General features: G+C 42.7%; 1 protein-coding gene across 3 annotated transcripts in view; it reads right to left on the minus strand.

The window, feature by feature from the left end:
- The window catches only part of LOC102557779 (uncharacterized), a 188,748-nt gene that overhangs the window by 89,512 nt on the left and 85,727 nt on the right, over nucleotides 1-13,509 (minus strand). For all 3 annotated transcript variants that reach the window (XM_059716459.1, XM_019494721.2, XM_059716460.1), the window contains exons 24-29: nucleotides 12,650-12,830; nucleotides 11,768-11,923; nucleotides 8,497-8,630; nucleotides 7,301-7,459; nucleotides 4,474-4,654; nucleotides 184-395 (exon numbers count right to left, since the gene is read on the minus strand). In XM_059716459.1, the coding sequence (XP_059572442.1) occupies nucleotides 184-395; nucleotides 4,474-4,654; nucleotides 7,301-7,459; nucleotides 8,497-8,630; nucleotides 11,768-11,923; nucleotides 12,650-12,830 (1,023 nt within the window). The remainder of the gene's footprint in view (nucleotides 1-183; nucleotides 396-4,473; nucleotides 4,655-7,300; nucleotides 7,460-8,496; nucleotides 8,631-11,767; nucleotides 11,924-12,649; nucleotides 12,831-13,509) is intronic.

Consider the following 13,509-nt stretch of genomic DNA (forward strand, 5'->3'; position numbering starts at 1 on the left):
CCAAGACATTTACTGTACTGTTAAATAGTCAACTATGCAGTAAACATCTTGCATACATGCACTCACTGACAACGATTTCTAAACAACAGACTCTGCAAGTTACTGTACACTGCATGCTGTGTAATTGCAACTGCTGCTGTACACTATTCTTTTGCACACAGGAAGTGCTAGTATGTTACTGACCCGGAGATACGTAGCAGTCGGGGTATAGACGTGAATCTTGCCCTCTTTTTCATTGCCTTTGTTTTTGCAGAACATTTCCACCACCAGGTTCTTGATGGAAATGGCTTTCCCAGCTGTTAGCTCCACAGTAGACAGATAAGCAGAATGCTGAGGTTGGTGTAATTTGTGAGAAGTGTACAGATACAGCCATGGGGTGTCCATTGTTAGTGCACCTGAAAGGTAGTAACATAGCATACATTTGAAAATGGTAAAAAAGCTGGATCTCAGGCTACTTGTTTCCTAAGACCACAAGAAAATTAACAAGAGTCAGGTGTTATAGGGAGTTCCTACTCCGTGTTACCCTATGACAGTGACAGCTGACTAGAGCGAAGTGGGTAGAAATAAGCAGCCAATGGGGAAAAGGAAATAGTGGCTCCAAAGTGGCAGAAAAGCTACAGGCCACTTACCTGGAGTTAGGCTGCTGGCAGACAATAAGGCAAGGGGGTAAGTTCCAACACTGAGAGTAGGGCCAGGTAGCAGAGCTCAAGGGGCAGCAGGAAGACAGCTTTATTGAGAAGCTAGCTTTGTTGTAAGACAGGGCTACAGAGGGCAGGATCCAGATTAGTTAGCCTGCTAATTGGTGAAAGAAACCTAGCTACAGAATGCAGGGTGAGAACTGCAATGAGGCAGCCTGCAGATAGGGTGCAGGCTGCATGAGCAGTGGGTCTGTTAATGAGAAGGGGGGGAAGCCTCAAGGCTTGTTAAAGGAAAGACCAATAGAGCCAAGTGGCTGTGGAGCAGCATACCCACAGAGCAGACAATAGCAAACCCCTGAGCCTAGCTCCTGGCAGCAAGAGGATCAGGTAACCAGAAAAGGGAGGAGTCAGGGGCTATATAAGGCTAGCCCAGAGCTAAAGGCGACACAGGCCCTGATCTGGAAGGAGCTCTGCTGAGCATTCTAGACATAAGTAGCTGTACTCTGTAGGAGTTGATGTTTTCATCCATGAGATTTGGGAGTGGCTGAAGGAGAGGAGGAGATGGCCATAGGGACTGTAAAAGGAGCTATCTGTAATTTGAGTTGTGGGACCCATCTGGTGGCAAGGTATGGCAAAGGTGCTAGAGGGCTGAAGCTGAGAATACAGTGAAGGTGCCCATTGCATCCAAAGTACAAAGGCAAGACCAAGATGTCCAGAGCACTAAGGCAGGTTCAAGGGGCCCAGACAGAAGGAGAGAGAGACTAAAAGTAAGGTTAACTAAGACCAGTAGCAAAGAGCAACACCTTGTTCAGGAAAGATTAGATCAAACTGATGCAGCCTGATGGTGAGCAGAGCAGAGTTAACCACCCATGTCTTAATCTGAGGACAGCCTCCTAATTCATATAAATAATCCAGGCATGTCAGGGCAGTAGCCTGAGGAACCAGTAGCCAGGTCTACAGGCTGTTAGGGGGTGCCATGACCATCTTCTGGAGGCTAACTTTGTCACACATGACCTTTAGAGTGAAGGTACATCTTTAGCTTCTTTGTAAATTAGAAACTGCAAATGTGTGTAGACTAATTCTGATCTTATAAACTCTATGTGCCATGCTACTATAAGTTTATTCGTGGCCATGAACAGATAGGAGACAATGTGGCTACTGGCTAAACATGGGTTCTACTACATAATCTGCTCCAGCATGAATAATCTATATTGCCACTGAGCAAGCAATTATGCAGCACATATTCACTAGGGCTGTGCAAAGCTTCGGTCCCTGATTCAATTCGGCAGTGATTTGGCCTGATTTGGTGGCCGAATCTCTGAATCCGAATCGAATCAGAAGACGCTTTAATTTCTCCAAATCGAATCAGAACCCTCTGAATCGATTCAGATATAGAGACAGCTTTAAATGTTTTTTCTACATACCTCTAGGTAGCAGGGCCTCATGAATGCTGTGATGCTGGGGCATGTGGAGTGTCCCACAGAAGCACGGGGGTCTCCCCAGTGCACTCAGCAGCAGACCTGGAAGTGGACCAGAAGCACTTCCGGCCCACTTCCAGGTCCACCGGGAATCGTGTGGGGGCCCCTCCCCCCCATGCCTCCCCAGCTCAGTCACTGGTGCCTCCTGGGTCTGGGGGGCCACCTGGGGTCCCCCTGCAGCTGATCGTTGAGCTGGGAGGCACGGGGAGGGGGCCCAGCACACTCCCTGTCAGACCTGGAAGTAGACCAGAAGTACATCCAGTCCACTTCTGGGTTTGCTGCAGAGCACATGGAGGGCCCCCCACACTCCTGTGGGATGCTTCAGGTACCCCAGCATCTCAACAATCACGAGCCGCTCCTGCTACTTGAAGGTATGTAGAAACAGCTTTTAAAGCTGTGTCTATGGCCGAATCGCTGATTCTCCAAATCAGCATTGAATCTTCAGATTCTGATTCGGCTGAATCGAATGAGGGACAGTGATCCAAATCAACGAATCAAATCACTGTCCCTGATTCAGGCTGAATCCGAATCAAATAGGGCCCACTTTGAACACCCCTAATATTCACATGATTATCCTCACACCTGACAGGATACCACACTTCAGAAGTTAAGTTCTACAATATGTATATACATTTTGAACAAGGTCTACTGCATATCTTGAAATGCCATTTAGCTGTGCCAATAAAGCATATTGTTTGTGATGTAGCTAGTAAGATGAAGAAATTTCATCCAAAGACTGAGGAAAAAGTGATTCATTGCTTATAATACATTAGCTAAATATCTGCCATATCAAGTGACTTGTAAAGCCAGACATTAAAAAAGTTAATCTCCAAAAGCTAATCCCCAAAACTATTTGGTCAGGGAACAAATTCAAAGCTAGTATATTCACTTAAAGTCTACTGAACAACACCATGGTAAATTGAACCTTCTTACACCTTCCTGCTTGATTTGGACACTAAAATTGTCTAGGTGTAGGCTTGCTTTGAAAATGTAGGCATGAGGGGTAAATCCACTGACAGAGTCAAGTGGTATTCTAATTCACATAAATGTAACCTTGCTGAAATGTAAATTTACACTGAGCCTGACCCACTTAATGTAGTCAGTAAGGGCTAGACCCAAAAAAGTATTTGTATACCTAGGGACCTTGTTACACCTATGTTGTAAGCTGAACAAATGTTAATCAGCTTAGTGCCAGAGCAGTTGCACCTTAAGGTGAAAAACCATCTCTGACTATCCTTCACTTGCACAGATGTGACTTGCCACTACAGGCTTGGTGAGTAGGGACAGGACTAGGAGCTAGGCTCAATGCTTCCACTGGGCAGAGCAAATGCCACAGCCCTGGAGCACCCAGAGGACACAGTGCCTCATGCCACTGCCCAAACTAGCTCACTGTTTGAGCTCCGAGGGGACTGATTCTTTTCTTTTCTCCAGAGCCTGCACTCCTGAGCCACCCTCAACGTGGGCTGCCAGCCAGCTGGGTGCTGCTTGAGCTCCGCTTGGGCCCCTTGGATCTCAGGCAGTGCCCATCCTGCCAGCAGCCTAGCTGGCAGTGGTGCATGGGGACAAGCTCTAGAAGAAAAAAAAAAAAAAAGGGTTGGGCCCCCCAGACTCAGACCTGAATGTCAGTAGTGGGCATTAGAACAAGAATTATTGTTCAGCATGTCCCTGTACTCCTGCTGATGGCTAAAGCGTGTATAAATTATTGAGAACCCCCCCACTATAAGAAATACACCTCTTGCTTCTCATATAACTGCAAATGTAAAATGCAGAATATAATAATAAAGAACCAATTCTTGGTATTTTTTTCCTCAAGAAACAATTTCTTGAGACAGAACATTTAAAAACTCACATTTATCTCTCTCTTTTGGTGACATACACCAAGGTGAATTATTACAAGTATAAGTATGAAGGAAGATATGTGAGGTGAGGTAATACCTTTATTGGACCAACTTGGATAGTAAGGAGAGAACCCAAAATAGGTTGGTCCAATAAAAGATTATCTCACCAAACACTGCTTCTCTCATATCCCTGGACTATTATGGCTACAATCACACTATATGATTGAGTGTTTAATAGACAACTGAAAAGATCCTTTCAATATTCTAGTCATTGTCTAGACGGTGTGTTTTCTTTTCCTTAACACCAGTACTGTGAATGTGGTCAGTACCTTCTAGAGCAAAGACTTCAAACTGTGACTTGCCCTTTATTTACTCTCTTCATGGAACATTTTTGCCTCTAATCAGATTGGACCCATGGTTTAAAGGATAAGTTCCTACAACTAATCCACAAAATCCCAGCAGCATATCTGCAAAAGAACTTCTCAAGTCACAGATAGGAAACTTTTGGTGATGCTTCACCTTCCCACTTCTTAAGGTAATTTCTGGAGGTATCTTTCCATTGCAGTCCTGCCACAAATGGCATATGGTCATTATACTGCACCTTAAAGTTGGTGCTACTCTCTGAATAACCCTGAGAGATACAGGAGTGCTGCAGCTGGGTTCTGTAATTCATCTGCTTTTCAGGGACTTGCAGGCTAAACTGGAAAACACAAAAAAATCAGATTAAATTTAGAAGCATCTTTCATCAGAGTTGTCAAGGCCAAATGAATATTTGCTTGGGTATAAAGTAGCCATGGAAGACACAAGTTCAAGGCAAAAGTCTCGCCAATGCACATTTGTCATTTTTTGTTAAAGCTTTTCATGGGTTTTTTTAACCTGGTACAGAATTAGAATATAATAAAGGGATAGTCTGTCTGTCTGTTTGTAATGCTTTTGACCAACTGCGCATGCACTGCCGAGAGGGCAGGCAGTGATTGGCTGCATGGGCCCAAGTTTGAGCTGCTGCCAGGGAAGTTTGTGGCAGTGGCAAACACACCCTGGCCACCTGAGCAGTGGGGCTTCCCCACGCCTCCCTACCTGAGGTCGAAGGGGGGGGGTGTCCTGGTGGCAGCATCCCCCCACTGCCCACCCCCCCCACCCCCCCAGAACAGCCGCCAAGAAGGGAGGGAGGGCAACTGGGCAAGGGGAAGCATGGTGGCGGCTGTTATCAGGGCTGGGTGGCAGGGGGGAGGGAGGGAGAGGAGCAGGTAGGGGGCCCCGACAACAGCTGGTGTGGGGGGAGGCAGTGGTGATGGAGGGAGGCTTCATGGGCCTGGGAAGGTGTGGGACAGGGGGAGGAGAAGGGGGGGGTATGGTGGTGGCTGTTTTCAGGGCCAGGTGGCAAAGATGTGGGGAGGGGAGGGGGGGGGTCACGGTGGTGGTGCTTCCCACCACCCAGCTGCAACAACAGCCAGCAAAGAAGGAGAGGCGATGCGGAGGGAGGGAGGGAGGAGAGCAGGGAGGAATGGTGGGAGGAAGCCCTGCTGCAAGGCGGAAGCAGGTGGGGGGAGGGAGCCCCCGTGCCAAAGGCTACAGGAGGTGGTGGTGGTGGAGGGAGTCCTTACATGGCTGGCCCCAAAGGGCGAGCGGGGAGCCATGTAAATACTCCTTGAAATCCATCATTCTTGATGGGAAATTAGCTAGCTCATATATATTTGTTAGTTATTAACTTAGTGTCTGATCCAGAGTTCACTGGAATCAACAGAAAAAAAAACGTAGTTTTAATGGGCTTCAGATATTATCATAATTTTTTTTTTTATTTCAAGCACTTGCAAGTAAATTATATGCCATTTGCAGGAGACCCCAGCTGAAATAAGCTCCAACATGTATACTGTGCTTTATGATAGTGCGAATACAGGACACATAAAATGGCCAACATCTGTCTAAAAGTCTGACATTTATTTGCATGTAGAGCTCCTGGCTGAAAAGTTCTGTAATTTCTATAAAAACTATACCTCCCCTCCCCCTGCCCTCCCACCAGCCCCTCCACTCCCCCAAACTAATACAAAAGTTTATGTGCATGGGTTCTTTAATGAGTCTTTACAGATTTACATAGGAACACACTGATTGTTACATGTGCTATTCTCCTCAGTCTCACAGTAGCCCATGTTGTACATGTGACAGGAAGGCAAACTTCCACCTAGGCTCTACTGTATTATTGGCAAACTTTCCTGAACCTCAACAGAACAGTTGAGGGTTTTTCCTGTTTTGTTTTTCTTTTTGAAATAGCAAGATCTGTCTCTCTTCATTGCTCTGGACACATAGAGTCTAGCAATTGTAATTCTACAATTACATTCTACCTAAGTGTTCTATGTTCTCAGTAGCTTACTATATTTTACTGCTAACATAACAGATCCCACTGCAGCATATTGTGAATCAGACAGGCTTAAGACCCGGAAAACTGGTTTGCATAAAATGAACCAACTTGAAGCCTTGCACAAAACTCAAACCAAATCAAATCTTAAGATTTTTATTGAGGTTTGACAAGAGTCCAGCTAATGGGTTTCTTGCTGTTATTTGTCTTAGTTTTCATGGATTTTTCCCTTTCATGGTCTCAACTGGATACAAGCCTTCCCAAGATCTATTGTTTCCTTTAAAGACTTAATATGGTAGATTGACTATTTTAAAAGGAAGCTTCTTATATGGTACATAATGCTTCAATCTGCTTTCAATAAAAAGCTACTAAGCGAATTAAGATTTTAAGTAATATTAAGTAACCAAGTAATATTAAGATACAAATTCTGATTTTGTACAACTCCAGTGCCATATGCTGCACAAGATAAGGATGGTTCTAAAAACTGGCTACCTCAATAAATAAGCCCTCTTCCTCAGAGTATGCTGGAGGTGTACTCATGGTCGTAGCTACTTGCTTTAATAACAAATGTTTATTTATTATTGTCTGAAGAGCAAAAGCAGTTAAGAAAGGGAACAGACTGGAGTCTTGCCCTCTTTGCTTCAAAAGGACTATCAGTTACTGAATGCAATTCATTTGTACAAATGTAGCTAACAGAATAATTTGAACTGCAGAACATTTATTCCTAGTAACAATAACCAGAATAGGAAGAACTAAGCTCTACTCTCAGATCCCAGATTAAGTTTACTCATCTATAAATCAGGAAGAAATGCCTTTTATCTTATAATACTGGGCACATTTAATCTAAAACGACAAAGCAGGATACCCATTATGCTATTTACAGAATCACTTCTTGGTGCACAGCTGTACTTTATGCTTTGCCCCCCATTTTTCTTTCAATTTGCCCTTTACTTTTCTGAAATGCCAGTACTTTTCCCCAGCAGATGCTATTACCTCCATGAAGTAGCTGGCTAGGGAATGACTTGAACTATTTTTAAATGTCTGGCTGATCAGCAATTTCTTCTTGTTGTTGATTTCATCCCAGTGTTTTCCATAGTTCATTTCCAGGTGCGAATGGAGCCGGGATGGACGTTCTTCATGCTGTAAATGAACCTGAAGAACAAAATCCATCATCTTTCTACGCATTCTGATTCCTCTTTAATTTAAGGTATTGTATAGATATAGAACATGGACTATGGACTAAGTAGCTAGGCAAAGTGAGTTATCTTTCACAAGAGCTTTATGGAAATTTCTTGCAATTTTTTTTTTTTTTTTTTTTGATGAAACAAAGCCAGTTCATGAAACTCCTGAGAAGTTTCAGCTGAAACATTTGGTTTAACTAAACTTTCACCAAATGCAAGGCAGAGTTCTCCTGATAAACTGTCTCAGGACCAGGAATGTTGGTTTCATTGATAACTTCACTGCAGGGTCTGGGAAGCTTCCAGTTCATGGAAAAATTGCAAAATGTAATTTTTTCATCCAATTCAGGCCACAACAAATTTCAAAAGAATGGAAATTTCTCACAAATAAGAAACCCTACTTTTTAACCAGGTGCACGGATCACATTTAGTGCTTAGTATTAACAATGTTTAGCTTTTAGAATCATTAGGATAAAAGGAAAGGGTCATGCAGAATTTACTGAAGGCAAGATTCAAAGTTACACACTGCCTTTTGGCAGTTTAGAGAACTGGCCACTTCCAAAGGTTTTAAGCTAAAAGTTAGTTTCCATAGAGCTACATTAAAGCTCAAGTGAAAAGTGTTACAAACCCAGGTAAAAGATGCTAATTTCTGGACACAAATAACAAAAACCATTATTTTGATGGTTACTGTGTGCAGGCAAATCATATTATTGTCAGCATCTAAGTACTGGTGTTGCAAAAGGATATGCAAAAATACCATACAAACACTTCACAAAAGATACAATTCAAGAAAACAATTCATATACAAAACCAAAATCACTGGAGTTACTCTGAACTTATAGAGGTATAAACAGGAGCAGAAATTAGTGACAGATTTCTGATAACTTCCCCACACATAAAACTATAAAGAAACCCAAAATGAGAAGATAATGACTGTCCCCAAACTAGCCTCCACCGCACCCTTATGACTGAAACTCTACAATTAACAGAAGGCATCATGTTGAACTCTACCTTATGATTATAGGCTGGAGCTTGAGTACAGTGAAGCTCATGTCCTAAATCCAATTTGTAGGCTTCATTTGGACCAGTCTCCACCTTGATTTTCTGCCCTGCATTACATTCATGTTGAAGGTTCTTTGCACCTGCTGTTTGAATTAACAAATAACACACACAAATGGTAAGGGTTTTTGAATAAACCATCAGAATTAAGTCAATAAAGCTCCAAGTCTCCATTCTAGTTTTTTATTCATCTAGGCATAAAATGACATTCTTTTTTATAGGATTATTATTTTTGTTGTATTCTAAATATCTCAAGCTAGAAACACGCTCAAGTTGTTAATGAGCATGCACTCACTACACAGGTGCCGCATCTACATGGGATGGTGACTGTACAGCTGTTACAGCACCGTCATTTAGTACTTGCATACACCAGTATTAAATAACCCAGCTTTGCTTTTTGGTGACACTGACTGTGCAGTAGCTAATTACTGCTTTGTGCCACATGACACTACTGTGCAGTAGTAACGAGCGGGCTGTGCAAAGCTTTGGTAGCCGATTTGATTCGGGGGAGATTCGGCCCAATTCAGCAGCCGAATCTCTGAATCTAAATTGAATCAAGAGACCAGTTAAAAGGTCTGAATCAAATTGAAAGTCTCCGAATTGATTTGGAAAAGATTCAGTGCCATTTTGGAGATTCAACCATAGACTAAACAGGCAGCAGTCCTCACTACACTGGACTGGACACAGCTACCTCCAGCTGGTAAGACTATTTTGGTGGGCGGAAGCAGGGAGGGGAGGGGTATGGGGGGCAGATCAATGCCCCCACAGCAAGGGAGGGATTGGGGCTGGGGCTGGGACTGGGACGAGCTGCCCAGATGGGGTCGGAGGGGCGCAGGACTCATGGAGGGGAGTTGGGGGGGAGGGCACAGACTGTGGGCGCAACAGTGTGGGGAGTGGGAGCTATGCTCTGCTGCTGCTTGCCCAGTCAGGGTGGGGGCGAGGGGTGCGATGCAGGTGCGCTCCAGGTAGAAGGGGGCAAGCAGCAGCAGGGCATAGCTCCCACTCCTAGCAGTGCCATGCCCATATCCCATGCCCTCCTGCCCCAGCTGTGCAAGCAGCAGCAGGGCATAGCCAAATGGTTGCCCTGCTGGGCCGGGGGAATGGGATGTGGGCAGTGCTGCCACTTGCCCAGCCATGGAAGAGGGGCACGGGCACTGCCACTTGGCCAGCTGAGGGAGGGGAGCACAGGATGTGGGCGCTGCCACTGCTTGCCCAGCTGGGACAGGGGGCATGGGATGCGGGCGGGATGTGCTCAGGGGTAGGTTGGGGGCTACTGGCTGGGCTACTGTTTGAGGTTTATCCAGATTCCTCGCTGAGTTTTGCCACCTGCACAGAGGTGCAGCTCTCCTGTTATTAGTATGCAGGCAAGTTCAGTTCAAGCTACAGTCCATATGCTATCTGCAAAATGTTGGGTGAGGCCATACAAGTTTTGATTTCTCCCACAAATTCTACTAGAAACAAAAATCCTGAAAGGTAAGCTGCAACATACGATTTACATATGCAATTGGCTGACTCAGGGGCTATGTTTATTTTATACTCTAATAAAATTAAAAGATATTTCCAAGCTCAGGAAATTGGAAACATCTGTCATCTTACAGCAAAAGGCAAAATGAAAATGATCCAAGTACTTAGTCTGGTTTTTCTTAAGGAGAACCAAAGCACTGCTTATGTGTTTATTCTGCTTTGTATTCCTGTTTATCTTCCTCGTTTTTTTCTCAAAAACAAAAATTACAGAAGCATCAGCTTTTCCTCTTTCATGGAAGTGTTCATGGGTAAAGCCTTTGTGAGCCTTAGTAAATACTATGCTGCCAGTCTTTGCAATTTTACTGAGACTTGCACAATACTGGGATTTTTTTCTTACAATCCCAGCTCCTGAAGTTACCCAAGAACTGCAGCTTTCATTTTAAACAAATGGTAAGTTTCTTGCCCAAGGGATTGCTGAGAAAAGCTAAGAAATGTAAATCCTTAAGAATCAAGCTCCAAAAGACACGTAAAATGAATGCCAAAATAATGATTTTGTAACATCTCACGATAGTAAAGTAAAACCTGTCATTTTGAAAGCTTCAGATCAGCAGTACTCTAAATGCATCAGGACTTAGTCTGAAGCTCAAAATATTTGCTTTGAGTTGTGCTAGGGTTAGAGTGATGATACTGTAGCTACAAAGGTCCATATATGTGAGAGACAAGGATTTTTTTGGCAGCATCCTTTACTGGTCTAACGTCTCTCACAACTATACAGTTGGTCCAATCCTTCCTTTTTGTGTTCTTGTAACAAGGTATTCAGCAGAACTTGCAGATTCATTAAATCTGACAGGCAGTACTGCGAGTACTTCTACTATGGTCTCAAACTTGCAACTGCTACATTGTCAACTGTATACCTTAGTGACTGCACCACTCCAGCCCCAAGTTGGTCCAATAAAAGAGAACATGAAAAAGTCCTTGTTGCTTGCTTTGTGTTGATAACTGCATGAGCCAGAACAGCCACTGCAATATGCAAGCAGTATGTAATCTCTTTGTTACTTTATTCTGGGACAAGAATGTATGAGTTTTCTTGCAATGTAATATTCTTATTAGCATACCAATTTTAGTGAAGTGATGGGGTCACAAGTGAATTTTGGTTGACACGATTATATTTTTGTTAAGAAAACTTTGCCAGCCATATTCCACAACTGACACCAGTCCTTGCAATTTGCAAATACCTATTTGCCAGGTTTTAATACATGGTGTGGCCAAATATTGAAGCTATTGTCATGTAATTTCTTTGAATATCCCAGCATTTCTAACCTACACGCTGTAGCTAGGAAAATACTGTCAGCTGTGTGCTGGAAAAATGTCCTCTTTTTTTTTCCCAAAATAATCAGGTCTCAGAGTTTGTGCTCCTATTTTTTTTCACTTTTCAATGGATTTACTGGGATAAATATTTGCAGAAACTGTGGATTTTAATAAAATATTAGAAAATATATGCAAAAAGCACATTTTAAATTAACTCTGAGTTTTCACACTAAGATGCTAAGTGTTACATTCATCCAATTAGTACAAAAACGCATCACATGTTAGAAAACACAGCTTAGAAATCACGTACAAAACGTGGCCACATTTTTCCCTACATCACATAAAACGGATGTTGATTATATGGACAAATGACATGCCCAGAATTGAGGGGTGCTTCAGATGCTTAGACTTTGTCCTATAACACAGCAATAAATGCTATTTACATAAATACCTAGGAGTCCATATTTCATTCGTAGAGCATTAGACCACAAGTTTCCTTGCTGCCGCAGGAGGCCAATGACATGCAATCCCAGCACACCAGGAAGGTAAGTCTCCCCTTCAAGTGAGTACTGCCTCACTTTATCATCAAACTTTCTCTCCAGAAGTACTAAGGAAAGAGCAGAAATCAGCACATGTTGGTTCAAAATGATAACTCAGTTAAAAAAAGGATTTGCTTTTGGGAAAAGCATGCAGCAGCTCCTAAAAGGAGCTGCAGAGAATTGCATGTTGTTTTATTCTAGTCTATTGATTCACTTTCATCTATCAACACTACACCAATAGCAAAGTCATCTTCCCTGATATTTTCTTTCTTCCCCCACTCCAAAACGTCATCCCCAGTCTGCTGGTAAGGAAAGAAATACCTCCAAGTTCAAATTAGATCCAAAGACCTTTTAAATACCCCATCTAAACTGATGTTTAGAGAAAGGTGGAATATTTACATGCGTGAGCATGTGTATGCTCATACACATGCACGTGCAACTATAGGAAGTTGTATAAAACCATAACAATGACAGAATTTGGGAAACTATCAGTTAATGTTTCTGTAATAAAATGATTCCTTGCAAATGTTACTGCTATTTAAAATGTTTTGCTGCTCAGGACCTGTAATCAAAGGAAGACATGTATTTTGCACTGTAATTTACTGTACAACTGCTATTATTTTCAAATAAATGGCATACTGACCTCAGATGTTTTCAAAACACACCCCATTGATTTTAACAGGATTTTAGAATAAAAACTAAAAACCAGGAAACCACAATGCATTTTTTCTCAGCATATAAACTATATGTCCTAAGGACTACAGGGGAATAACAGGTACTCATTTTCCTCTAACCTGAAAGAAATGCTGCATCCTTCAATAAATTATTCAGGGATACCAACAGGGCCATTTTCTTGCCAAGTTGTTTAGTGATGTTTCCTGACAGAATGATAGGACTGCCCTGTTTTACCAGCTTGACCTCCAGCTGGGTTGTGTATCTCTGCTCTCCATTCACTGTTTGCAAACCTGTTATTCCCTGAAAAAAACCCCAACAGCATAAATAAGTTAATATTCAATGCCTAGCTACTACAGACTTGGGCATTTTTGCAACTTGGAGGGAGGAAGATGGAGAAGCAGGGAGAATTTACTTTTCCAACTAAGGGCATGGTGCTGTGAGGTGCTGGATAACCTCAGCTCCCAGACTTTAATGGGAGACGAATGCATATAATACATTGCAGCACTGGGCCTAAAGACTGAAGAAGGAAACAGAAACAAAATCCATCTGATAGTGTTACTGCAAACAGTGCCTATATGGCAGTTTGGAACTTCTTTGGAGCGGGACAGAATGCAAATGCAGTCGTCAGCAATGAGAGTTTGGGTATATCGTTTGGGTTTATCACTCTGTTGAATAGTGGAGAAAATCAGAAATATCCTGATTGAGATTGTACTGTAAAGACAACAGCTGGTAAACAGCTACACTTATTATTGAAAAATGTATAAGGCTTCTCTAGGATTGATTCTTGCAGGGTAGAGTATCCAACTTGTGGACCCAAACAATGAATGGAAAAAAAACAAACAAACAAACAAAAACTTACTGCCTAATTCCTGGGAAGTGAATTTAAAAAAAAAAAAATCTTAGTAGGAGTGCAGTGCTAAATGTCCATCTTAATGTCTTCTGTTGTTCTGTAGTTTCAGTGTTGGCACAGTCTTATTCT

The sequence above is a fragment of the Alligator mississippiensis genome, chromosome 13 (genome assembly GCF_030867095.1).
Source record: "Alligator mississippiensis isolate rAllMis1 chromosome 13, rAllMis1, whole genome shotgun sequence".
Taxonomy (NCBI): Eukaryota; Metazoa; Chordata; order Crocodylia; family Alligatoridae; genus Alligator; species Alligator mississippiensis.